We start from the raw sequence: 27,464 nt of genomic DNA, 5'->3' as shown, positions 1-27,464 counted from the left end.
TTTTTTATTGATTTCAGAGAGGAAAGGAGAGGGGAGAGAGATAGAAACATCAATGATGAGAGGGAATCATTGATCCGCTGCCCTCCTGCAAGCCCCACCACCAGCCCGCAACTCAGGCATGTGCCCTTGACCGGAATGGAATCCGAGACCCTTCAGTCCACAGGCGGATGCTCTATCCACTAAGCCACACCAGCTAGGGCTAGACTATGAACTTTGGAAAATGTTTGAGCTGCGGTCGCGAGATTCTGCTCAAAGATGGCTTTCAGAAAAGATTGGTGCGATGGATTATAAATCCCCTTCAAGGGTCGTCAAGCTCGCTGCTATGGTGGGACCAGAAAGGCACCCATGAAGCCCTGTGGTGGCATCTAGGTCCTGGTTTTGCTTGCATCCGAGAGGGGATCAGGTCGCTGTGAAGGACATTCTGGGAATGGGGTCCGATTTTGTCCCTGATTTCCAGGGTCCTCCAGCCCTGCTCCCCGTCCCCACCTCACTCCCCCAAATCCCCAAGATTCCTTTTCCCAGGAGTCCGTATTGGCTCTTCCCACACAGCCAGCTTCCCTCGGAGGCCTCCCCATACTTGTCACTCACCTGCACGCAACCAATCAGTACCCAGAGGTTGGGCAGCTCGGAGAAGGGGCGGCTACTTCCTGCTTGCTCACCAATGTGCGTGCTCCCAAGGGAGGAGCGGGCCTTGTAGGTGTGAGCGAGCCAATCACGGGCCCCCGGTGGCCGGCGGCCCCAGAAGCTGGTAGTCGCGCGCGAGCTTCCCCAAGATGGCGGTGGCTAGAGATGCCTGTGGCTTAGGAGAACTCTCCTTAGGGAACGGCCGGCGGCTCCACCTGGGGATTCCCGAGGCCGTGTTTGTGGTAAGAGACGTGTGGGTCCTAGGCATCTTGGTGCTGGGCCGCGATCGCTTCCTTCCGGGCGCACAACCTGGTCTTGATTGCGGGGGGGGGGGGGGGGGGAGAGGAGTTGCGCTAAAGGATCTGGGAGAGCGCGCTGCATCCCCTCTTGCCCTCCGCCCCTGTAGAGACTCAGCTGGGCTGGGATCCGCCGGGGGCGGGGGACGCAGTCCCAGAAGGACTGAGAGGAGATGGGGGCCTGGGGCGGTCCCTTGGACCCTCCGATCGCCAGGTTTCAGCCTCTGCTGCCTGGAAAAGGGAGGCAGTGAGAGGCTTGAGACTCAGCCTAGATGCGGGAGAGCCCGACTGATCCACGGTGACTTGGGATGCAGTGAGTAGGCAGAACCTCTGGTGCTGAAGGGTGAAACTAGGAAACGCAACCTAGCCTGTTGAAGGAAAGCAGTGTTCTCTTTCCTTGCAGATTAGGAGAGGGTGAGAATGCGAAATCCTTGTTTGGTATGCTAAGGAATTGAGGCTCTCTATCCAGCAGGCAAGGGGCTGTCATGAGAAGGTGTCTAAATGAAGCCAAACAAGGAGAAAAAAGTAGATCCTTTTAACCTTGTATTATGTCTTTTCCCATTCAGTTCTGTTGGGTTTCATTATTCCTGTACAAAAGATTGTTCTGTTTGCCTTTTGGGTTTATTTTATTTCAACCACTTGATACTTGCAGAGGTATTGTGGCTTGCCTTGGGAACCTAATGACCATATTTAGCATGATTTCTATGGTAGAACTTTTGAGTTAAAAATTTAAGTAATAAAAATCAATAATCTTGGCATACAATCTGTTGAATCACTTTGTGGCTAGGGCACATGACTGGGCAATGTGTTTGTTGGTAATTTTTATATTTACTACTAAGGTCTGGGGGGGGATGCATAAAGCTGACAAGGTCATCATTCTTTCCCTATGCATAAATAAAAATAAAAAAGAGGAAGGTGGAGGGAGAGTAAATTAGCTACAAAGTGTATGTGCACTGCCCTGGCCAGTGTGGTTCAGCAGTTAGAGCATGGGCCTGTGGACCAAAGGACCAAGGGTTTGATTCCTGGTCAAGGGCACATACCTGGGTTGCAGGCTCAATCCCTGATCCCCAGTCCACAGCCCCATCAGGCACATTCCAGAGCCAACCAATGGATGTATCTCTCACACCAATGTTTTTTTCATTCTCTCTCTCTCTCCCTCCCGTCCTCCCTTTCAATCTCTCTGAAAAATTAATGGAAAAATATCTTCAGGTGAGGATTAACAACAACAAAATAAAGCAAAAACAAAATGTGTGTGCACTGTCTAAAATGGTCTAATTTTTTAAAATTACCATTTTAGTTAAAAACAAGTCTTGGGATGCCCTAGCTGGTTTCTCAGTGGTTAGAGCCTTGGCCTCCAGACTGAAGGGTCCCTGGTTTAATGACTGGCCCCCAGTCGGGGTGTGTGCAGGAGGCAACCAATGAACACAGGTTTTTTTTTTGTCTTTTATGCCCCCCCCTTTATTTATTTATTTATTTTTAATATATTTTATTGATTTTTTACAGAGAGGAAGGGAGAGAGATAGAGAGTTAGAAACATCGATGAGAGAGAAACATCGATCAGCTGCCTCCTGCACATCTCCCTACTGGGGATGTGCCCGCAACCCAGGTACATGCCTTTGACCAGAATCGAACCTGGGACCTTTCAGTCCGCAGGCCGACGCTCTATCCACTGAGCCAAACCGGTTTCAGCTTTTTCATTATTTAGAGAATACTTTATTAGTTTCTGTAATCAAACCCATGTAGATTAAGACCTTACATGTTTAATACAGTGTGTTACCCCTGTACAAATGGAAAAAATTATGTTGAACGTTTCTAGATTAATATGGCTGTTAATTTCTGTACAATGCCAACCGAACACAGTACAACTGGGATAGTTTTTCCAAAGTTGACAGCACAGCTAAAGTTTCCAAAAATTCAAAAAAATATATATACCTATATATATATCTATCTATCTATATATATATATCTATCTATATATATATCCTATCTAATAAAAGAGAAACATGGTAATTGGCGTACGACCGCTACCCTTCCCATTGGCTAATCAGGGCGATATGCAAATTAACTGTCAGCCAAGATGGCAGCCGGCAGCCAGGCAGCTTGAAACTAACATGAGGCTTGCTTGCTTCAGTGACCGAGGACTCCAACGTTCCCTGCCTGCCTTGCAGGCCTCTGAGCCTGCAGTTTGAAACATTTTAACAAATATAGAAGCTAACCCCCCCCCCTCCCCCCAGAAACCAGCTTTCAGCGAGCTGGGATCTCAGAGCTGGAGTCAGAGCTGGAGTTATACATTGTTTCGAACCGAAACAAACCAGATACCTACTTTCAGCAGTGGAGGCCTAAGAGCTGGAACCTCAGAGCTAAAGCTGACCCAGAATTAAAAAGAAAAAAACAAAGAAAAAAAAGAGCGGTTGGGAGCTTCAGTCACCCCCAGCCTGAAAACAGCCCTCAGCCCCTCACCCAGACTGGCCAGGCACCCCAGTGGGGACCCCCACCCTGAAGGGTGTGTGACCAGCTGCAAACAGCCCTCAGCCCCTCACCGAGGCTGCCCAGGCACCCCAGTGGGGACCCCCACCCTGAAGGGTGTGTGACCAGCTGCAAACAGCCATCATCCCCTCACCCAGGCTGGCCAGGCACCCCAGTGGGGACCCCCACCCTGATCCAGGACACCCTTCAGGGCAAATCAGCCGGCCCCCACACATGCACCAGGCCTCTATCCTATATAGTAAAAGGGTAATATGCCTCCCAGCACCGGGATCAGCGGAGCCGCGAGGCCTCCCGGCACTGGGATCAGCGTGACAGGGGGCAGCGCCCAAACCCCCTGATCGCCCTGCGGCTCTGTGTGTGGCAGGGTGCGGCACCTCAACCCCCTGATCGGCCCTGCTCTGTGTGTGACAGGGTGCGGCGCCCCAACACCCCCCCCCCCCCATGGGCCCTGCTCTGTGTGTGGCGGGGTAGAGCCATAACCTCCCCATCGGCCCTGCCCTGAGTGTGAGAGTGGCGGTGCCCTAACCCCCTGATCGGCCCTGCTCTGTGGGTGATAGAGGGCGGCGCCAAAACCCCCACCCCTCCCACGGGCCCTGCTCTGTGTGTGATGGGGTAGAGCCATAACCTCCCCATTGGCCCTGCCCTTAGTGTGAGAGTGGTGGCGTCCCAACCCCCTCATCGGCCCTGCTCTGTGGCTGATAGAGGGCGCCGCCCCAACCCCCTGACCCGCCCTGCTCTGTGTGTGACAGGGGGCGGTGCCCCAACTCCCCTATCGGCCCTACTCTCTGAGTGACACGGGGGAGCTCCTCAACCCCCTGATGGGCAGTGCTCTGTGCGTGACAGGGGGTGGCCGTGACAGGGGGTGGCGTCGCAACCTCCCCATCGACCCTGCCTTGAGTGTGACAGGGGTGGTTCCCCAATCCCCCAATCGGCCCTACCCTGAGCGTGACTGGGGGTGGCATCGCAACCTCCTGATCCGCCCTGCTCTGTGCACGACAGGGGGCGGCGCCCCAACTCCCCAATCGGCCCTGCTCTGAGCCCGACCAGGGGCTGCACCTAGGGATTAGGCCTGCCCTCTGCCACCCGGGAGCAGGCCTAAGCCAGCAGGGCGTTATCTCCCGAGGGGTCCCAGACTGCGAGAGGGCACAGGCCAGGCTGAGGGACCCCCCCTTCCCCCCCAAGTGCACAAATTTTTGTGCACCGGGCCTCTAGTATATATATAAAGACCAATAGCGGTATTTTTAATAGCAGCAACAGCTTTTCCAGGTTCTGCAGTCATCTGAACAAAATTATATACATCCAGCTCACTCCAATAATAAAAAAAAAAGTAAAAAACAAATCTCCAGAAAGCAGCAAAGTTCTGTTACTGTTGTGGTACCTGGCACCGTTTTCTTTTTTAAGCTTCTCCATCATCATCTGGAAAGAAAACATTCTAGGATAACGTCATTAAAAACAGCTCTGATAAAGCACGGTCACTGCTACGTATCATCAAGCAGGTACAAGGTATTATCCATTCACAGAGGTATGATACAGCCTGCCCTACGTCCAGAATACTAGAGATACATTTAAAAAGACATTGTTTGAGACTTGATTCTGTTTTCCCAGCAGAGGCCCCAAGGGTGGGACGGCAGCTTTGGGAAGACGCACCTTCTCAGACAGGTTTCCCTCTCATTAGTGGCACAGTTCTAGGTACGGACTGCTCTTCATGAATATCACCTAAAAACCGTTTCAGAAAGACCAAAATGAACAAACAAAAACAATAATCCCCCCCCACACCTCATTGGATTCATATAAAGATGACCAAGTGGAGGCAGGCAAGACTCGCCCCAAGCAATATTCACCAAACCCGCTGTGTGAGGGGTCTGCACTCCACAGGAGAGAAGCCCGGCAACACTTCACAGCTGGGGCCACACCAAAGCACGGCATCATTTCAAAAAGCAGTAGCCGGGCACTGCCCACCCGGGCATGTTCAGGGTGCTGACACCACTTGTCTTTTATGTTTTAAAAATAGAGCTAAAGAAGTAAAAAGTCAGATTAGGCATGTGAATTCTAAAATTTTTTAAAAATATATTTTTATTGATTTCAGAGAGGAAGGGAGAGGGAAAGATAGAAACACCAGTGATGAGAATCATGGATCAGCTGCCTCCTGCACGCCCTCCCCCCGGGGGATCGAGCCTGCAATCCAGGCATGTGCCCTGACCAGGGAATCGAACTGTGACCTCCTGGTTCATAGATCTATGCTCAACCGCTTAGCCACGCTGGTCGGGCTTAAAATTTGAAATGTATTATTTTTGATATTAAAGGAAGATGTGGATTCCTACATGAAACAGCCTGGGAATGAGACTGCGGATACAGTACTGAAGAAATTGGATGAGCAGTACCAGAAGTATAAGTTTATGGAACTCAACCTTGCTCAAAAGAAAAGGAGGTAAGCATAGAAATTTCCAAGTTTTTAAAAAAGTTAATCTGGTATGACTTAAACTTTTAAAAAGTTGACTTTTTTTTTTCAAATTCCAGCTCTGATCTAAATACCTTTTATTAAAGTTCTATGTAGCAATCTTCTTCCCTAATGGTTAGTGCTTTTGTATCCTGTTTAAGAAATATTTGTCTCTTCCAAGTTCATGAAGATATTCTCTTAATGCTTTATTCTTAAAGCTTTAATGATTTCTTATTCACATTTAGATCTATAATCCAGTTATTCAGAAGTGTGTTGTGCTAAATTTCAAAGCAATCGTGGATTTTCAAGTATGTTTCTTTTTCTTCTCCATTTACTATAAATTGATAGTTGGATCTACAGCAGTGATTCCCAAAGTGGGCGCTACCGCCCCCTGGTGGGCGCTGCAGCGATGCAGGGGGGCGGTGACGGCCACAGGTGCATTTGTTTTAACTTTTTTTGTATTACCTTTCTATTCTGAGATCAATAAATAGTTTCATAATTTCAAACTTCAATGTTTCTAATTTACACCTTTCTTTACTATATTTTACGAAAAAGGTAGAAACATTAATACATATATCTTTCTGTTTAATTGCTATTAAAATTTAAAAAAAATTAATTTCCAGGGGGCGCTGAGTAATATTTTTTCTGGAAAGGGGGCGGTAGGCCAAATAAGTTTGGGAACCACTGATCTACAGTCTTGATCGTATTAAGGTTTTTTTTGGCAACATTGCTTCATAAGTTTATTATTGTTCTTCCATTAAGAGACATAGTATTTTGTCTCTTTTTATGATACTCAATGCCTAGATCCATTAATTATGAATTGCAAGATGATGATGTTCTAATTCAGTTATTATTTATTTATTTATTAATAAGCTGGCATACTTCTATAAAAAGAAGCACCCCCTCATGTACTACTTGGTAAAAGTGGCTGTAGGAAATCAGTTTCCCTCTCAATCTCTTCCCTTGCAAGAGTCTTTTTTTTTTTTAATATATTTTATTGATTTTTTACAGAGAGGAAGGGAGAGGGATAGAGAGTTAGAAACATCGATGGGAGAGAAACATCAATCAGCTGCCTCCTGCACACCCCCCACTGGGGATGTGCCCGCAACCAAGGTACATGCCCCTGACCAGAATCGAACCTGGGACCCCTGAGTCCGCAGGCCGACGCTCCATCCACTGAGCCAAACCGGTCAGGGCATGGAGTCTTAGCCCTGTAGTTCCTATCCCCCCCAGCAGCTCTCTGCTGCCTTCCAACAAAGAAGTGGATTTTCTCTGGCTCTTTGAGCGTTAGAGGTGGGAGCGCTGGTCTGTTGCCATCTTAACCTGAAATAATTTCTGTCCTTTAAAAAAACTTTTTACTCTATTTTATTAGGTGCATGCAATCTGAGAATTATGTCATCTTGGTGAATTGAAGCCTATGTAAAATTATGCTGATTGTGTTGAAATCTGTTTGTTGGATACTTACAGCTACCCCAGCTTTCTTCTGGCTAATATTACTTGGTGTATCTTTTCCAGTCCCTTTATTTTCAACCTTTTTATGATTTATATTTAAGGGTTTTCCATGTAAACAACATATGGTTTATTGTTATTATATTCAGCCTGTCTTTTTATGTAAACAAATTATTGTTTTTAGATACTTTCAAGGTCATCTTCATTATAATTTGTCTATGTGTGGATAGCTTTCTTAACTTCTTAAATAACTACATTTGATCCTTGAGCAGTGCAGGGGTTAGGGGTGTTGACCCCCTCCACCCCCGTGAAGTCAGAAATCTGCCTATAACCTTTGACTCCTCAAAAATTTCACTATTAATAGCCTACTGTTGACGGGAAGCATTACTGATACATAGTGGATTAGCATATGTTTTGTATGTTATATGTATTATATATTGTATTTGTGTAATAAAGTAAGCTAGAGAAAAGAAAATGTTAAAATCATAAGGAAGAGAAAGTATGTATACAGTATTTATTTTAAAAATCCATGTATAAGTGGACCTACACAGTTCAAAACTCTGTTCAGGGGTCAACTGTGTATGTCAGTTTCCTGTAACTATGTATACCTCTGTGGCTTGCCTTTATCCATAGAGGATTTTGCTTTTGCTCGGAGCTGTGAATCTATACCAGCCTTGAACCACTTGAGCGCTGTTCCAAGTTCTTGAGCAAGTCAGGGGTCTAGGCACAGGTCTATAGCTGGTATAGGCACCTGCCTTATGATGCCTACTTTGTGCCTGCCCTCTCACTGCTCAACTCAAAGCCATTTCTAGTTTTTTTCCCTTTTACTTTATTTTTTAAAATATGTTTTTATTGATTTCAGAAGGAGGAAGGGAGGGAGAGAGACAGAAACATCAATGGTGAGAGAGAATCATTGATTGATTGCCTCCTGCATGCACCCACTGGGGATTGAGCCCACAACCTAGGCATGTGGCCTGACTGGGAATTGAACTGTGACCTCCTGGGTCATAGGTTGACATTATTCAACCACTGAGCCACACTGGCCAAGCCCTTTTATTTTTTTCTGAAATTCACCTCACCTCTGTGATGTCAGCTATGTGTTTTTGCATCACATGGCTCTATGTAGCCTGAATACTAACCTTTTTCTTTACATATGTTGAAATCTTTCTCTGCTGGGGTCCAGCCCCAGCGGTCCAGGTGTTCCCAAAGGTGTGGACAGAGTCGGCGAAGAATGTTTTACACAGAGACAGCGTTCATAGCTCTCTAGCTCTCTTTAGTCTCTGTGGATCTTCCTGTGCCTGGCTGAGGCCACAGAGAAAGATCCCGAGGCAAACTGAGCCTTTATTTTATAGTCAGAGGTAAACAAGGTAGTGGTTACCAAAGTTACATTGTTCTTGTGAGTTTCACTTGTTTTTGTTCTTGTTCTTGATGCACTTCCCTCAGCCCATTAGCTTCCCAGGTTAAGATCTAGGGAGTGTCATAAGGTCAAGCCTAATTATGCTTAAGAGGACTGTGCCCTCTAAGCTGGGACTTGTTTGTGACTTTGCCAACAGGTCAGTCCGAGGTTTAACCCTACAGTGGCTCCCCACATCTCACCCTTCTTTTATTTTTATGCTACTATAATGAAAGTTTTTAAGCTACCATAATGAAAGTAAAACTTAAGCATCAAGAACAAAACTCTGGCTATTAAAACAATAACAAAATAATGCCAATGCAAAACCCAAAACATTTTAAAACTTAAACATAACATTTTTAAAACTACTAAGAATAATAAAACAATGGCAATGCAAAACAGCAATAAGTAAGTTTCTGCTAAATGAAAGTTTCTTTTGCTGATTTACTCAGAGTCCTTGGACGTGGCTGCGCAAGACTGGCAGCTAACCAATGCTAACATAGCCAGAAACATGGTTGAGGGAGTAGCTTCCACTTTTTGCTTTTCTTTTTTTTTTCTGTTAATAAGAGTATCTTTTATTTAAGAAGACAAATTTCTCAGCACTGTGCTCAAGCAATAAATCTGTGGTTTGAATTTGTATGTGCTGGGGTCCAGCCCCAGCAGGTCCAGGGGTTCCCCAAGGTGTGGACGGAGTCAGCGAAGAAGGAATGACACGGAGGCAGCGTTCAGTTGATCATCATAGCCAGGTTCTCTAGCCAGGTTCTATCCAGGTTCTCTAGCCAGGATCTCTAGCCAGGATCTCCAGCCAAGTTCTGTCTAGGATCTCCAGCCAGGTTCTGTAGCCATGTTCTCTCGCTAGGTTCTCCAGCCAGGTTCTCCAGCCAGGTTCTGTCTAGGACAGGTTCTCCAGCTAGGTTCTCTAGCTAGGTTCTGTCCAGGTTCTCTTGCCATGTTCTCTTGCTAGGTTCTCCAGCCAGGTTCTCCAGGTTCTCCAGCCAGGTTCGGTCGCCAGGTTCTGTCCAGGTTCTGTTGCCATGTTCTCTTGCTAGGTTTTCCAGCCAGGTTCTGTCCAGGTTCTCCTGCCATGTTCTCTCGCTAGGTTCTCCAGCCAGGTTCTCCCGCTAGGTTCTCCAGGTTCTCCAACCAGGTTCGGTCGCCAGGTTCTGTCCAGGTTCTGTTGCCATGTTCTCTTGCTAGGTTTTCCAGCCAGGTTCTGTCCAGGTTCTCCAGCCAGGTTCTCCCGCTAGGTTCTCCAGCCAGGTTCTCCAGGTTCTCCAACCAGGTTCGGTCGCCAGGTTCTGTCCAGGTTCTGTTGCCATGTTCTCTTGCTAGGTTTTCCAGCCAGGTTCTGTCCAGGTTCTCCTGCCATGTTCTCTCGCTAGGTTCTCCAGCCAGGTTCGGTCGCCAGGTTCGGTCCACTTCTTGCTTTTCTACCATCTGCTGGACCTCAGTTGTTAACTTCTTCAGCTGACCCCATGTTGGCACCTCAGTCCCTTGCGTAGCCTTCATCATCTTCTTTTTCCACTTTACTGTCATCTGGGCAACTCTCAGTCTTCGGAATGATGGGACAAGGAGCTTCTCTGGGTCCATTGTGGTGACGCTTGTAATGCTCTGGTACCCAAATTGGCTGCACTGCTCCTTCCGGAAAGATACAAAACACAATTTTATTTTATTTTATTTTATTTATTTATTTTTATATATTTTATTGATTTTTTACAGAGAGGAAGGGAGAGAGATAGTTAGAAACATCGATGAGAGAGAAACATCGATCAGCTGCCTCCTGCACATCTCCCACTGGGGATGTGCCCGCAACCCAGGCACATGTCCTTGACCGGAATCGAACCTGGGACCTTTCAGTCCACAGGCCGATGCTCTATCCACTGAGCCAAACCGGTTTCAGCTGTAATTTTAAAAAATTTAACATATAACATTCTCCCCTTTTTTGTTTTTATAGAAAAGGTTTATATTGATGGAATTCTGACCATATATAAACATACATCCTGCTCTGTATTCACAACTTCCCACTTCAACCCAAAAAACCACAGCTTCACATTTCTAACCGTGAATTGGCTCTACCCTCGAGCCTCAGCACCTCAAAACAAAACCCCAATTTCGAGCCAAACTGTTAGTTTTTCCTTTTGTGTCAAGAGCTAACTTTGATATGTTAAAACTAAGTAAAATCCATTTACTCAATCCAAAGCAGGCATTAAAAAGAAAAACCCCAAATGCTCTCTTGTGTCCATTTTAAGAGTAGGATTGGTGCTTTCTGCTATTACCTGAGTCCTGATCTATCACCCCAGGGAGAGCTTGCCAATCCTGCACTTTCCCGGGGTGGAAAGGCTGCAGTGGGGTTAAGGATAAGGCTCCTTGGACTTACCTTCTCCCATGCCTCTACATTTACCTTTCTGGCACCTTTCCTTCCTCAGAAAAGCATGGACACACTTGTATAAAACGTTCCATCTGACTGGGAGTAACCTTAACTCTTCTGCTAGCAAGCATATGTGTTTAAAGATCAATACAGAGTCTTTTTCTTTTAGACTCAGTATGGCACATCTTCTCAATCTAAGTTCTGTACTATCCACCTTCTTACCCTACTTATCCTCTATAGGGGGGTCTGCAATACCCTGGTGGAGTCCTATCCATCCCGAGTGTGGGGCTTCTTAATGGGGGGCGGGGGGGGGAGGCTTACCTAGGGGAATCCTGTTCGGGCGCCAATATGCCGGGGTCCAGCCCCATTTCTTTGTAGTCTGTTATTTATCCTTTACCTTTAGCTATGTAAAATTTCTGTATTTCATAATTCTCTTGTGGTGATCTCTTTAATACATGAATCGCATGCCTTTTATCTTTAACTGGAAATTTTGTGATTGCCATTTAAAAGTTTTTTTTCTATCATCTGTTAATTTTTTTCCTTCTCTCCTGGGATTGCCTGTTAATACGGATGTTGACACTTCCAATTCTGCCTTTCATTTCTTTTTATCATCTCTTCTGCTGACTTTGTATTTCATTTGTCTTTTGGCAATTAGATGGATATCTGTGAGTCTTTTATTTCAACCATTATTACATTTTCTATAACTAATACTTTTGGTTGGTTCTTATTATATCTGCTTGTTTCTTCTTCATATTACCAATATCCTGTCTTTTCTCTTTGAGGTATTTTTAATACTTACTGTATAATGTTATCTTTTAGTATTTAATTTTGTTTCATCTGATAAAGGTTGTTGAGTTTATTTTCTTTATTTAATTATAGTTGCGTTTATCAGATTACCATTTCTTTGCCCTGTCAGCTCATATTCTCTCAGGGATATTAGTTACTTTGGCCAGTAATGTATGTGGGGGTGGGAGTAATTTAAGTCCATCCTGGTTTGGAGGGGTAGGAAGAATGCTGCTGGCGTTAAAATATAGGGCGTGGCCACTAGACAAATGCTCCCTCTTCCTAACCAAGTAACTTGGCCTACAGGGATTCTCTTTTCCTTTGCCCTTGGCTTTCTTCACGGACATCACCCCTGGGTGTGGGAGTGGGGAATGGAGACTACTGAGGCCAGTACATACTTGTACTTATCTTCCCAGCTCCTCCTGTCCTTGGCCAATTCTACTGTTTTTTTACCCTGTAACAGTTATGGGGTAGGTATAGTGATTCACCCAGGGCAATTCAGAAGGAGAAAAAAAACACCCAGAGAGTTCTTCCTTAGCCTACTCCCCTATTGAAGACTTGGTTCACTTCCTTTCGAAGCTACTTCACTTCCCTACCTACTCCCAGGACCTAGAGATCTCCACTGTCCAAATAATAACCAAGACCAAGAACTGACCCAATTGTCCATTAACAGGAGATTAGATAAATTGTTTTGTATTCATAATTGGATATTACACAGCAGTGAAAATGAATGAACAAGTCCTAGAAAAACTAAATGAGGTTAAAACGTAAACCTCCTAAAGTACATGAGATCGTTTTTATTGAGCTGAGAAACCAGTAAAGCATATATTTAGTGATACACATGTATGTGATGAAGCTATTTGAAAAAGGATACAGTGACTGTGAACACAGTTCAGGAGAGCTACTGTCTCTTGGCATGGAGAAAGGTGGGGAGAGGAATGTAGTGCTTGGACATGCACAGTGGCCTTGGCAATCCGGTTCCTAAGTTAGCTGGGGCTGCAGCTGCTTGGTTCATTAATATGCATCATAATTTATGTATCACATATAATTTATACACACGAAAATATAGAAATAATTTATGTGGCAAAAAACTTGATCTGAACATACTTACGTTGTGTGTGTATTAGATATTTTACAAATGAATACACTTAACTCAGTTTCTAACATTTAGATCTGTGAGTCATTTTGACATGATTTTTGTGAAGTGTATAAAGGCTGTGTCTAGATGCATTTTGTGTGTGCATATCTAGTTCTAGGTTAGTAGTTTTGCTGGTAGCTATCGATGTAACTTAACCTGTTGTATGGGATCAAACTCATCATGCCCATCATCATTTTTTAAAATTTCTGTCTTTAAACAAATGATCCATTTATAATTTAAAAAAGCATTTATCAACTTAAAAGCATGTATTAAGAAAAATTACCCAAAGCTTAAAAGAATCACTAAGTTATACTGTGTCATAATGTGGTGTGTTACACAGTCAGTGATATTGTACATTTCTTACAGGGTGACAAGCGTAAGCCCTGAGAAGCTGCCAGTGTACTTGGCTGGCATTTGGCTGACGGTGATGTACTTGTCTGTGCATTGAGTACTCGCCAGGAGCAGCTACATGCAGCCCTGGATAGGGAGTTGGTGGTTTCCAGTGGTTTCGAGTTCAGAATATAATATTTGAATGCACATTATTTTTAAAAGTAATCCGCTTAAAATGCAGTTTTGATCAAATGTGGGACTTCTGAATCATCTCTGTGGAATATGGTTTGCTCTTGAAATGTTAAGTAATGATGTGATGTTTGACAGAATGGGGCTTTGTGTACAATAGGTATTCTATAAATACTGTTATCGTATCTAAATATGTTAGTAAATATTTATATCTTAAATATTTTGATAAACCTTATGAAAGATCTTAAATATTTTATATTTGTAAATAGTCCTCAAGAACATATCAGTAGAATAGGCAAAGCTTGTAAGACTGTGTCCTGGTGTTTATTCTTGCTGCGAAACCCTAGGTTAACCTCTTTTCTTATTCACAGGCTAAAGGGTCAGATTCCTGAAATTAAGCAGACTTTAGAAATTCTGAAATACATGCAGAAGAAGAAAGTAAGTGCATTTTTGTTTATAAATGTGAGTGAACCAGGATACTTCAGAGATGCGTTTTTCTTGACTCTGCTCACTGGTATTTGATCTGTGCTGGGAGATCCAGTCACCCTTCTCGACCACGTGTACTGATGTTATAGACAGTGTGCTTCCATGATAAACGTGGTTTTGTGGCTTCCTCCTCCAAACCATGTTTAATTCTAGGGCCCATACTTGCATTATTTTATTTCTGTGTACTATTTGCAAAACTTAAATGCAATTTGAAATTATTTTAGACTAGAGGCCCGGTGCACAAAAATTTGTGCACTCGGGGGAGGGGGGGGGGTCCTTCAGCCCGGCCTGTGCCCTCTCGCAGTCTGGGACCCCTCGGGAGATAACGACCTGCTGGCTTAGGCCTGCTCCCGGGTGGCAGAGGGCAGGCCCAATCCCTAGGTGCAGCCCCTGGTCGGGCTCAGAGCAGGGCCAATTGGGGAGTTGGGGCGCCGCCCCCTGTCATGCACAGAGCAGGGTGGATTGGGAGGTTGCGATGCCACCCTCAGTCATGCTCAGGGTAGGGCCGATTGGGGGGTTGGGGCACCGCCCCCTGTCATACTCAAGGCGGGTCAATAGGGAGGTTGTGGCACCACCCCTTGTCACGCACAGAGCAGGGCTGATCAGGGGGTTGGGGCGCTGCCCCCTGTCATGCACAGAACAGGGCCCATCGGGGGTTGGGGAGCTCCCCACAGTCACGCACAGAGCAGGGTCAATCAGGGGGTTGGGGAGCTCCCCCCTGTCACGCACAGAGTAGGGGCGATAGGGGAGTTGGGGCACCGCCCCCTGTCACACACAGAGCAGGGTGGATCAGGGGGTTGGGGCGCCGCCCTCTATCACCCACAGAGCAGGGCTGATCAGGGGGTTGGGGCGCTGCCACTGTCATACTCAAGGCAGGGCCAATGGAGAGGTTATGGCTCTACCCCGTCACACACAGAGCAGGGCCCGTGGGGGGGGGGGGCGGCGGGGATGGGTTGGGGCGCCGCACCCTGTCACACACAGAGCAGGGCTGATCAGGCGGTTGGGGCGCCGCACCCTGTCACACACAGAGCCGCAGGGCAATCAGGGGGTTTGGGCGCTGCCCCCTGTCATGCTGATCCCGGTGCCGGGAGGCCTCGCGGCTCCACTAATCCCGGTGCTGGGAGGCATATTACCCTTTTACTATATAGGATAGTGGCCTGGTGCATGTGTGGGGGCCAGCTGGTTTGTCCTGAAGGGTGTCCTGGATCAGGGTGGGGGTCCCCACTGGGATGCCTGGCCAGCCTGGGTGAGGGGCTGAGGGCTGTTTGCAGCTGGTCACACACCATTCAGGGTGGGGGTCCCCACTGGGGTGCCTGGCCAGCCTGGGTGAGGGGATGATGGCTGTTTGCAGCTGGTCACACACCCTTCAGGGTGGGGGTCCCCACTGGGGTGCCTGGCCAGTCTGGGTGAGGGGCTGAGGGCTGTTTTCAGGCTGGCGGGTGACGGAAGCTCCCAACCGCTCCTTTTTTTCTTTTTCTTTTTTTATTCTGGGCCAGCTTTAGCTCTGAGGCTCCAGCTCTTAGGCCTCCGCTCCTGAAAGCAGGTATCTGGTTTGTTTCGGTTCTATAATCGAAACTCTGTATCAACTCCAGCTCTGAGATCCCGGCTAGCTGAAAGCAGGTTTCTGGGGTTTTGTTTAGCTTCTATATTTGTCACAATGTTTCTTAAACTGCAGGCTCAGAGGCCGGCAAGGCAGGCGGGGAACGTTGGAGTCCTCGGTCACTGAAGCAAGCAAGCCTCATGTTAGTTTCAAGCTGCCTGGCTGCCGGCCGCCATCTTGGCTGGCAGTTAATTTGCATATCTCGCTGATTAGCCAATGGGAAGGGTAGCGGTCATACGCCAATTACCATGTTTCTCTTTTATTAGATAGGATAACGAAAAGAAGACGTCTTATTTTGCAGTAGCAGCATCTAAGGTTTTTTGTTGTTACTGTTCTCCCTGAGAATAAGGAGGGAGTCCAAGACTTCTCGAGCTGGAAAGAATCTTAGAAATTATGTTTCAGATTCTCGTTTCACAGCTGAGCATACAGTTACAGAGAAGTTCTTACCCAGTGTCACATAGCTAGTTACTGGCAGAACTAGATTTGAGAATCTTCGGAGTCTTAATCCAATACTCATTAACTAAAAGAAATCTGTAAAAATTAAATTTCATAAGGATGTTGTATTCAAAGGTTATATGTGTGGATATATGATGTATTACTTGACTGGTAGAATAACTGCATTTCTAGTACATTATTTTATGTTGGTGAACTTGGTAAGATTTCAGAACTGGTTGGTTGGGCATGAAGCAGTGATTAAGTAAGAATAATAGCTAATCCTTGTGTAGTGCCTACTCTGTACCAGGCACTGGTGTGTGTGTGTGTGTGTTCGCGTGTTCACGTGTGTGTGTTCGCACTTGCGCTCTGCTTGTGATGGCCTTTAGAGGTGTCGGGACTATTATCCGTATTTTACACATGAGGAACCTGAGACACAGAGGTTAAGTGATATGCCAAATTTTTTTTTAACTTGTTTTGTAACTCCAGTTTTTAACTGTAGTGACCTTTTTAAAAAAATATATATTTTATTGATTTTTTACAGAGAGGAAGGAAGGGAGAGGGATAGAGAGTTAGAAACATCGATGAGAGAGAAACATCGATCAGCTGTCTCCTGCACATCTCCCACTGGGGATGTGCCCGTAACCAAGGTACATGCCCTTGACGGGAATCGAACCTGGGACCTTTCAGTCCGCAGGCTGACGCTCTATCCACTGAGCCAAACCAGTTAGGGCAATATGCCAAATTTACACAGGTAGGAGGCAGTTGAACCAGAATCCATGTCCAGCTATCTGGCTCCAAGCATTCATTTCTTTTACCTATACTTAGTTTGCATGATGGTGCTGTTTTTTTATTTTTATTTTTTTAAAATATATTTTTATTGATTTCAGAGAGGAAGGGAGAGGGAGAGATAGAACCATCAATGATGAGAGAGAATCATTGATTGGCTGCCTCCTGCATGCCTCCTGCTAGGGAGCAGGCCCGCAACCTAACTGGGAATCGAACCGTGACCTACTGGTTCATAGGTTGATGCTCAACTACTGAGCCATACTGGCTGGGTACATGATGGTACTAGTTTAAATGGCTTAGGTTCAGCTGTGAGCTCTCTCCTTTATGACCTTGGTATTAAACTGGTCTGCTTATAGTACTATAATTTTTTTTTGAAGGAGTCCACCAATTCAATGGAGACAAGATTCTTATTGGCAGATAACCTGTACTGCAAAGCTTCAGTTCCTCCTACCGATAAAGTGTGTCTGTGGTTGGGGGTAAGTAAATATAATAGCCACAGCTTCATTGGCTGACATTGTTTTCCCTGCACAACAGTATTGTTTGAGCTACGTAAATGCTTATCTCCTTTTGACTGTTGAAGGAAGGGGTGGGATTCAGGTGGTCCATATTAGAAATTGACTGAAATTAGGAGTGCGATGAAAATTGTTACAAAAACCTTCTCAAGTCTCTCCCAAACAAACACAACTGACCAAGCCCTACTTCCCTTCAGCTACTGCTTTATCTCTTATATGTAACTGAAGGCGGGGCAATGGAAGGAACTGCTGAACCTCAGATAAATGTTCCTTCCCAATAGGAGTTTATAAGTTCTAGAAAGATCTCTCTAAACTTGGTGGTGGTGGGGGGAAGATTATTATAAAAAAAAAAACCTTGAGGTTGGAGTTCAGTTTTTAAACCATACACTTCAGCTTTAGATGATTTCATAAACCTTGCTTTGATGCTTCCTTTATTACTCCTCTCAGTCCCCTAACCAAGCCATTCCTGACCTTCTAGCTCAGCAGTCGCCAACCTTTCGGACCTCACGGACCACCAGTGGTCCGTGGACCACCGGTTGGTGACCGCTGGTCTAACTAGCCGTCCATAGGTCTTGTTATCACAGGCAAGTTCCCATACAAAAATAGAAAGTCAAGTGTACTGCTCCCAGCTTTCGCCACTGAGGACTCCCCCTTGCTGCTTTTTTGTGGAATCACCCCTGAGAGAGACCTGTGAAAGGAGGACCGTTTAGTACACAGACACTCACCTCTCTAACCCTTAGTTCCTCCTCCTGGTTGTTGTTGATTGTAATATCTTCAGAGTTTGTGCACTTAATTCTATACGATCATTCCCATATTTGTTGAGTTTTTTTAAATTATTAATTAAAGCTTTATTGTTCAGATTATTACATTTGTTCCTCTTTTTTCCCCCATAACTCCCCTCCACCCAGTTCCCACCCCACCCTCCTCCCTCACTCCCCACCCACTGTCCTCATCCATAGGTGCACGATTTTTGTCCAGTCTCTTCCCACATCCCCTTCACCCCTTGCCCCCCCAAGAATAGCCAGTCCATTCCCTTTCTATGTTCCTGATTCTATTATAATCACCAGTTCATTCTGTTCATCAGATTATTCACTTGATTTTCAGATTCACTTGTTGATAGATGTGTATTTGTTGTTCAAAATTTGTATCTTTACCTTCTTCTTCTTCTTCCTCTTCTTAAAGAATACCTTTCAGCATTTCATATAATACTGGTTTGGTGGTGATGAACTCCTTTAGCTTTTTCTTATCTGTGAAGCTCTTTATCTGGCCTTCAATTCTGAATGATGGCTTTTCTGGATAAAGTAATCTTGGTTGTAGGTTCTTGCTATTCATCACTTTGAATATTTCTTGCCACTCCCTTCTGGCCTGCAAAGTTTCTGTTGAGAAATCAGCTGACAGTCGTATGGGTACTCCCTTGTAGGTAACTGAGTTTCTTTCTCTTGCTGCTTTTAAGATTCTCTCTTTGTCTTTTGCTCTTGGCATTTTAATTATGATGTGTCTTGGTGTGGTCCTCTTTGGATTCCTTTTGTTTGGGGTTCTCTGCGCTTCCTGGACCTGTAAGTCTATTTCTTTCACCACGTAGGGGAAGTTTTCTGTCATTATTTCTTCCAATAAGTTTTCAATATCTTGCTCTCTCTCTTCTTCTGGCACCCCTATAATTCAGATGTTGGTGCGCTTGAAGCTGTCCCAGAGGCTCCTTACACTATCTTCGTATTTTTGGATTCTTTTTTCATTTTGCTTTTCCAGTTGGGTGTTTTTTGCTTCTTCGTATTTCAAATCGTTGACTTGATTCTTGCAATCCTCTGGTCTGCTGTTGGGAGTCTGTATAATATTCTTTATTTTAGTCAGTATATGCTTAATTTCTACTTGGTCCTTTATCACAACCTCGAGGGTCTCATTAGATTTCTTGTAGATCTCATTAAGTTTATCGGCAGTTTCTAGAAAATTCTTGAAAAACCTTAAAAGTGTGGTTTTGAACTCTATATCCAGTAGTTTGCTTTCCTCCATTTCTGTCATTTGTGTCCTTTTTCTTTGTCTCCGCATTTTTTATGCTTCCCTGTGTTGGTAGAGTGGCTTTCTGTGCTAAGTGTCCTCTAGGGCCCAGTGGTTCAGCCTCCCCAATTACCTGAGGAGGACACTCTTGGTGCACCCCCTTGTGGTCTTTGTGCACAGTCTTGTTGTTGAGTTTTACTTCTGCAAGTGGAACCGCCATTCACCCAGCGGCTCAAATCCTAGGGGTCATTCACCTTGGTTTCTCTTTCCCTCCACCCACATTCCATCAGAAGGCGGGGATGAGATGATTCCATACATTAGCCTGGGACAACAGGGAACTCTGGGAAGAATTACGGCTGGAGCCCACCTGACATCTCACACTAGATGAATTCCACATGGATCACATACTTACACGAAGTGCTGACACCATCAAAGTTTAGGCCAACTCCGAGACGACTTATTTTGTAACCCTGAAATAGCAATGGTTTTTTAGGCCACAAAGGTCAGAAATCGTAAGTCAAAAGAAAATGAACAGGAAACTCATATTGCAGCAAAGCACTAAGAGTTTTGAGGGGGACTAGGAGTTGTGTTTTGGGCATGTCCGTCCTAGACGCCTATTTAGAGCGTCAAGTGCGGAGGCTGATAAGGCAGTGTTTGAGGAGTGACTCAACTGAGGAGAAATTCTTGGCACAGGGTACTTCCTGAAGAACAATTGATGCTTTCTAGCATAAATGAAGTGTTTTTAAATGTATTATCTGAATTTTTATGCAGTTTTCTAATTACGGATTGCGTTAGTCGGTATTTTTGCAGCACCTACTTTGTGCCAAACACTTTCATGTTGTCTCATTTGATGCTTACAGCAATCCTGTGAGTCATTTTAAAATCCCATTTATCCGATGAGGAAAGTGGTTCAGGAAATGCTTGGTGGTAAGTCAGGTGATAGGAGGAGTTCGGAGCTGGAAAAGGTATGGTTCCCCCCTCCACAGTGCACACACCCCAAGTGTCGGCAGTAACACCAGCTCTTGAGAATCCCAGACACAGTCACCTTGCCTTCACCCCTAACATCTGTTGGCGGTAGAAGGGGGACAGTAAAAGCTAGCTGTTTTTCTTATTGAATCAAACATAGATGTATTGGAAAACTTTTAAATTATCGTATCTTAACCTCAGAAACAGCTATTTAAATGGATTCAAATGTAACACTACTTAGTGTCATGATGGAAAGATAGGTTTTGGTATCTAAACATTGGTTTTTACCCTAATTCTCCCATTTACTTACTAGCTATGCAAACATAAGCAACCTAACATTTCAACCTGTTTTCTTAACTGTAAAGATGAAAATAACTTGCCTTACCAGGGTTGTTACTAAGAGTAAATGATATAATGTATGTAGATATATTCTCTAACCCAGGGGTCAATACACTTTTTTTTTTAATCCTCACCTGAGGATATTTTTCCCATTTTCCCGTTGATTTTTAGAGAGAATGGAAGGGTGGGAGGGGGAGAGAGAGAATGAGAGAGAGAGAGAGAGAGAGAGAGAGAAAGATAGAGACACATCGAATGGTTGCCTCCTGCACACACCCCGAGCCTGATCGGGCTGGGATCAAACTTGCAACCATGTATGTGCCCTTGATTGGGGATTGAATCTGAGACCCTTTGGTCTGCGGACTGATGCTCCAACCACTGAGCAAACTGGCCAGGGCTCAATAAACTTATAAAAAAGGTCAGAGAGTAAATGTTTTTTTTGTTGTTGTTGTTTTTCTGTTTTTTTTTAATATATATATTTTATTGATTTTTTACAGAGAGGAAGGGAGAGAGAGAGTTAGAAACATCGATGAGAGAGAAACATCGATCAGCTGCCTCTTGCACATCTCCTACTGGGGATGTGCCCGCAACCCAAGTACATGCCCTTGACCGGAATCGAACCCGGGACCTTTCAGTCTGCAGGCCGACGCTCCATCCACTGAGCCAAACCGGTTTCGGCAGAGAGTAAATGTTTTTGGTTTTGCAGACCACTTGGTCACTGTCACAACTACTCAGCTCTGACACTGGCTTGAAAGCAGAAGTGCGTGGAGAATAGCTGGGTTCCAATAAAACTTAAGACAAAAGGCAGCCAGCTGGATTTCGCCCAGCCCCTGCTCTAACCCATAAAGCACTATGTGAATGTTTAGTAATTCTCATGACTCTCTCTCTTTCTCTCAGGCTAACGTAATGCTTGAATATGATATCGATGAAGCTCAGGCATTGTTGGAAAAGAATTTAACAACTGCCACAAAAAACCTGGATTCTCTTGAGGAAGACCTTGACTTTCTTCGAGATCAGTTTACTACCACTGAAGTCAGTATCCTTTCTTAACAAGAAACAAAGGGAGGAAAGGGTAAAGATGTTTACAATGTTCTTTCTTACATTGCTTTAATGAGAAGAATGTCCTTATTCTTAGACCAATCAGTCTTACCTCCTGCCACTGACTTTCTGCCCTGGCCCTTCCCCAAAATACCACACTCTTTGCTTTTCCTCACTTTGTTCCTCCTGCCTGGAATGATTTCCTCCCATTTACCTGGGTTACTTTAAAAAAATGTTTTATTGATTTCAGAAAGGAAGAGAGAGGGAGAGAGAGAGATAGAAACATCAGTGATGATAGAGAATCTTTGATTGGCTGCCTCCTGCACGTCCCACACTGGGGATTGAGCCCACCACCCAGGCATGTGCCCTGACCGGGAATGGAACCGTGACCTCCTGGTTCATGGGACAATGCCCAACCACTGAGCCACACTGGCCGGGCATACCTGGCTTACTTTTTATCCTTCATATTTCAGCACAAGCATCAGAACATTTCTGAACATTTTCTGACCCTCTCAGGGTGTTATGTTCCTCTGGGCTTACTTAGCACTTTGCACATAGTTCTTCATTTGTTTTTCATGTCAGACTACGAGTTCTTCAAGTGTAGAAGCTGTACTTTCTTCTCCACAGTATGTAGCACCTGGCAGGCATTGAGTGCTTGGGTGAGGGAAGGCAGGCCTGTTTGAGGCCAGAGCAGGGATGGTGTGTGACTTGAACGTAAAGACTTTGGAGAAAAAAATAACCCGTATAATTCCCAGAAGGTAGCATAGGAGCAAACCTAGATGACCTTGAGTATGATGTTGACTTTGTGGATACAACACCAAAGTCACTATCCATGGAAGAAGTACAGTGGGGCCTTGACTTACAAGTTTAATTCGTTCCGAGACCGAGCTCGTTAAGGAGCTCGTTAAATTACTCTGTCAACTCAATGCAAAAAATCGGCCGAGAGACAGCTGGTATCTCAAAAACTCGTTAATCAGGACACTCGTAAGTCAAGGCCCCACTGTAATTGATATGTGAGGGCCTACACAGGTGCTGCTTGTGGAAAGGAAAAGATGTAGGTGCTTAATAATTTTTTTTTTTTTGGTGCTGAATAAATTGAATGACCTATTAAAGGGAAGGGCAAAGGTAAAATTATTGATAATTAAATTATACTAATTTAAATATTACATATCAGGATAAGGGGCTGTCTTTAAAACTGTTGACAGTGTCAAGCACATATATGTTAAATATAATACCATAATTGATTAAATATGCTAAACAATTGCTGATTTGACACCTTGACTTAATTTTGGTGGGATTTAGTTCAGTATTTTCATAGCAAATGATATTATAGCAAGATGGCTCATGCCCTGACCGGTTTGGCTCAGTGGATAGAGCGTCGGCCTGTGGACTGAAGGGTCCCAGGTTCGATTCCGGTCAAGGGCATGTACCTTGGTTGCGGGCACATCCCCAGTGGGGAGTGTGCAGGAGGCAGCTGATCGATGTTTCTCTCTCATCGATGTTTCTAACTCTCTATTCCTCTCCCTTCCTCTCTGTAAAAAACCAATAAAAAAAAAAAGATGGCTCACAACACTACTTGTCACCAGTATTTTGTGTGTATGATTTCTAACTTTGATTCAGTGTGTGTGCATACCCAGTCATTGCAAATGTTATCTTTAGAATTGCACTTGGATTTTCTTTAACAATTCTTGCAGATATGGCCAGGGTTTATAATTGGGACGTAAAAAGGAGAAACAAAGATGATTCTGCCAAGAACAAAGCATAATTCTCGCAATGAAAAATGTGGTTCATTTTTCCAAACATGTCCTTTTAAATATTCCAAAGTGTATTCTTAAAAGTTGACATTAATTTGAATGCTTTTTTTAAACAGTAAGAATGATCATGGAAACTTTAAAAAGAGATAATCATGAACACCATTTTATTTATTTATGAAAACAAAATTAATTCCAAATATTTTATGGAATTAGCAGTATTTTTTACTTTTTATTTGCATTTCCAACATAGTAAATGCTACTTTCATCATTTTTTTGTTTGTTTATTTTAAGAAAAGTCTTAATTGAAATGGCTGAAAGCAGATGTATGCTGTGGAGGCTGAATTCTGGACACTTAAGCACAGTTTACTTTTTCTTTATTATATGATGTTACTCTCAAATATTTGCAGACTTGCTTTTCTTCAGTACATGTGGGGCTTTATAGTCCTCTGTTGCTGTTATTTATTATAATATTCTGTACTTTACAGGAAATGGTCATTTGCCTTCTTAAGTTTTAAGAGGGTTCTTAAGACAACATGTTTTCCTGTCCTCTGTCAGTGCACAGTGTCTTTGCAATGCCAACATAAGGGAGATTTCAGCCAATAGGAAATAACAAAATTACCCACTCAAACTCTTGGCTAAGGTGATTTTGTATTTCTTCATTCTCCAAAGCAGCTGAACAAAAATATTAAGATTAAAAACAACGGTTGAAACAACTTGTTTTTGTGTGTTTTTTTTTTATTCATGTTAAAACCTTATAGGAATAGTAGTGGGTGATACAGATTCTGGTAAAAACACAAATGTATTATTCCATCTCCATGTAGTAAAAAGTATACTTACTTGTACAATGTTTTGTACTTGTATTTCGTGTTATTAAAACAGTGAAGTTAAAACTGGCATGATACCCTTTTCATGTCATTCTTTCTCAAGTTAACATGGGTCTTTTCACATACTCGTAAAGTTTATTTACTTGTACATATAACTTGCATGTCTCAAGAACTTCTGATGTTTGTAAAAAAACATAAAATCCCCTTGGTGGGATGGCAGATAAGCAAACAATTGAGAAGTTCGATCTGAAAGGTACCAAAGTTCCTTGAGTCAGTTTTTCTTCCATAATTTTAAATTCTCATGCTTTAGAATTTGAGGTTTATAACATCTTACGATATCAAAAGTGCTACTTTTCCCCAAACTTTACTATGGTAAGAATATTGGTACAAAATGTTTTTGGTACTATTAGTACTGGAATGATTTGCTCAGATCTCTCTTAGTTTAAGTCCATGAAAATGGAAATACGAATTTTTGGGTATTCTAGGCAGTAAGAAGAGAGACAGCTTTTTAGAAATATATATATATACACACCCAGTATGTTGAGGAATGGTGTTAGGCTCTGATAATTACATAAAAGAAAGATATTTAAATTCTGCCTCAGCCAGATCTTTTCTCATATAATGGTTTACATTTTCAGAATTAACATAGCCAACTTGACTTGATATATTTTCAAGCTTAATCAGAATAGTAGTATAATATATCTAGAGAAGATATGGGAAAAGGATTAACTATAAAACTTGATACTGGGTAACAAATATGTTGGAAATGTAACTGAAATTTAATGATTTTTGCATGATAAAACCAAGGTTTGTTTTAGAAAATGGAGGGAAAAGATTTTAAGTTTGACTTGTAGTCTCCCTTAACATTCTGTCTTCCATTTCTTTTTCTATGCATAGTTTTTAAAAAATAACTTAAATATTTTTTTCTGTGATTTTTATCCAGTCTTTACTTAACATGGAATTTACTTATATAGTGCTATTACATTAACATACTAGTTTTATAGTAGAAGCCTAATGTAGTAGACTGATTCACAGACATTTGGGTGGCTTTAAATTGTTTTCTCTATTTAAGTAAAGAATTCACTTTACGTTTTCACATAGGGCTTTTTCTTGTATTTAAGATTTTTCCCCCTGAGATTAGATTACCAAAAATATAATTATGGTGTTAACGATTGTAGCATTTTATTTTCTGGGGTTAACAGAGTAGTTTTGTCAGAAGCAACAGCAGGGGCTGATGGAAAGCACAGTTTATTCCCACTGCCTACCCTCTGACATACAAACACGCATGGCCTTATCCAAAGCTGCATAGTCAGAGTCAGATCCAGCTCCTGAATTTCCCCCCTTTGTACCACGATGTCTTGCTCCTTTATGACTAAATTTGGTAAAAGTGTTGACTTAAGTTCAATCCTTTAATGAATGAATACTCTCCTTTGTATGTTTGCTGTTCTCTGCCCTAATCTTCAGTGGTACCTTTTAGGGTCTTAAGCCATTTCTTAAAGGTTTACTTATCTTGGTTGGTTCTAATCTCATACCCTTTTGATAGCCATGCCTGTGCCTATTTGGTATTAATGTGGGATTGTGCCATCTCTGAAGACACTGCCAAGTGCATGCACAACACCCATCACAGCTACACATATAAACTCCCAGGGCCTGGATAGGCCATGTCTGACACTAGTTTACTCTGAAGGACACGAGACAGGCAAGCCACCATGCCAGGGGGCAGCTTTAGGCACAGTTCTGTGGGAATTCTGGCAGCAGTCCTCACAAACTACACAGATGGGTGCAGGAGCCCCAGGCTTAGGAGCCCGAAGGGACCACTACCTCCTGGAAAAATCCCCCGTGCCTAGCATCCCCATGTCCTGGCCAGGGACAGGCCCCAGGGACAACAGGTGCACTGCACTGGGAAGCCAGAGTTGTGGCTCCCAATAAGTGTTTACGACCACTGACAGCCCTCCTGGCTTGGACATAAGGTACTACCCTGGGCATGTTACCTGAATCAATTTCCCCTGGTCCCACAGCTGATGGTCCATCTTCATCAGGTTTCCAGGGGCAACCGAGCTAGAAAGCTAACCCAAGGTCAGCTGGTCACCTTGAAAGGAGAAAGGGGTTTGGAACACCTCACTCTTGTAGTATGTTGAATCTTGCATAATCATGGCCCAGTTGTTACAATGGTTTATTTCCTTTTCTAGTTCCTTTTACATAAGGCCCCTTGGCTATTAAGTGCCTCTGCCCAAAAAAATAAAATAGTAATCATTTATTTTCAAGGGCCAGATGGAAGCTTTTCTGTCCGTGTTAGGTAAAAATAAGGCATCAGCCGGGAAGTCCAAGTAGTTAGTCTCCAAAGTCTTATAATTACACAATGGGTTGGAGAGCTTTTCTTGACTCAAAAACCAAATGATGCCATAATTTTAGACTATTTAGTCATTACAGAATGACTTTCTAGAATAGTGGCCAAAATTGATTACATTTCTCATGTTTATACTTTTTATTTTGATACTTTATAACTACAACCAGTGTCATAAAGGAGATGGGCCTGCTGATTAACCATATTTCCTACATATCAATACTCTACAAATTGTGAGAAGGAACCATTTTTTTAAAAAATACATTTTTTTTTATTTCAGAGAGGAAGGGAGAAGGGGAGAGAGAGAGAGAAACATCAATGATGAGAGAGAATCATGGATTGGCTGCCTCCTACATGCCCCACACTGGGGATCGAGCCCACAACTCGGACATGTGCCCTGACTGGGAATTGAATTGTGACCTCCTGGTTCATAGGTTGACACTCAACCACTGAGCCACACTGGCAAATGTCCCCTTTTTATAAGGACACCAGTCATTTGGATTAGGGATGTACCCGACTCTAGTATGATCTCAACTAATTCCATAAGCAAGGACTCTATTTCCAAATAAAGTCACATTCACAGGTACTAAGGGTTAAGACTTCAACATAGCTTCTTGGGGAACACAATTCAACCCTTAATAGTTGCCATGCACTCAGCTACCACCCTGGTCCAAGTCACCAACATGTCTCCTGTGGATCATGGCATCACCTCCTGATTGCTCCCTGCTTCCACCTTTGCCCTCCTTCAGTCCATACTCTATTTTAACTTTTTTTTTTTTTAAATCCTCACCCGAGGATATTTTTCCATTGATTTTTAGAGAGAGTGGAAGGTAGGGGGAGAGACAGAGAGAAACATCAATGTGAGAGAGCCACATCGATTGGTTGCCTCCTACACTC

General features: G+C 43.7%; 1 protein-coding gene across 1 annotated transcript; it reads left to right on the top strand.

Moving 5' to 3' along the window:
• Positions 1–708: 708 nt before the first annotated feature.
• VBP1 (VHL binding protein 1) lies at positions 709–24,293 on the top strand. Its single transcript, XM_059680297.1, has 6 exons — positions 709–866; positions 5,711–5,835; positions 13,866–13,932; positions 17,179–17,277; positions 21,505–21,643; positions 23,340–24,293. Exons 1-6 carry the CDS (start codon positions 774–776, stop codon positions 23,408–23,410), a joined length of 594 nt encoding a protein of 197 aa, XP_059536280.1. The 5' UTR covers positions 709–773; the 3' UTR covers positions 23,411–24,293.
• Positions 24,294–27,464: the final 3,171 nt, after the last annotated feature.

This window comes from Myotis daubentonii, chromosome X, assembly GCF_963259705.1.
Source record: "Myotis daubentonii chromosome X, mMyoDau2.1, whole genome shotgun sequence".
NCBI classification, from domain to species: Eukaryota; Metazoa; Chordata; class Mammalia; order Chiroptera; family Vespertilionidae; genus Myotis; species Myotis daubentonii.
The sequence above is the reverse complement of the archived record's forward strand: the minus strand, read 5'-3'. Positions and strand labels throughout refer to the sequence as shown.

What these genes read in the sequence shown, in the direction of transcription:
- VBP1 (XM_059680297.1), top strand. Translation starts at nt 774, where the DNA reads ATGGCGGTGGCTAGAGATGCCTGTGGCTTAGGAGAACTCTCCTTAGGG. An exon ending in TTCCCGAGGCCGTGTTTGTG is followed by an intron (nt 867 to 5,710) that starts GTAAGAGACGTG and finishes TTGATATTAAAG; the next exon opens with GAAGATGTGGATTCCTACAT. An exon ending in GTTTACTACCACTGAAGTCA is followed by an intron (nt 21,644 to 23,339) that starts GTATCCTTTCTT and finishes CAATTCTTGCAG; the next exon opens with ATATGGCCAGGGTTTATAAT.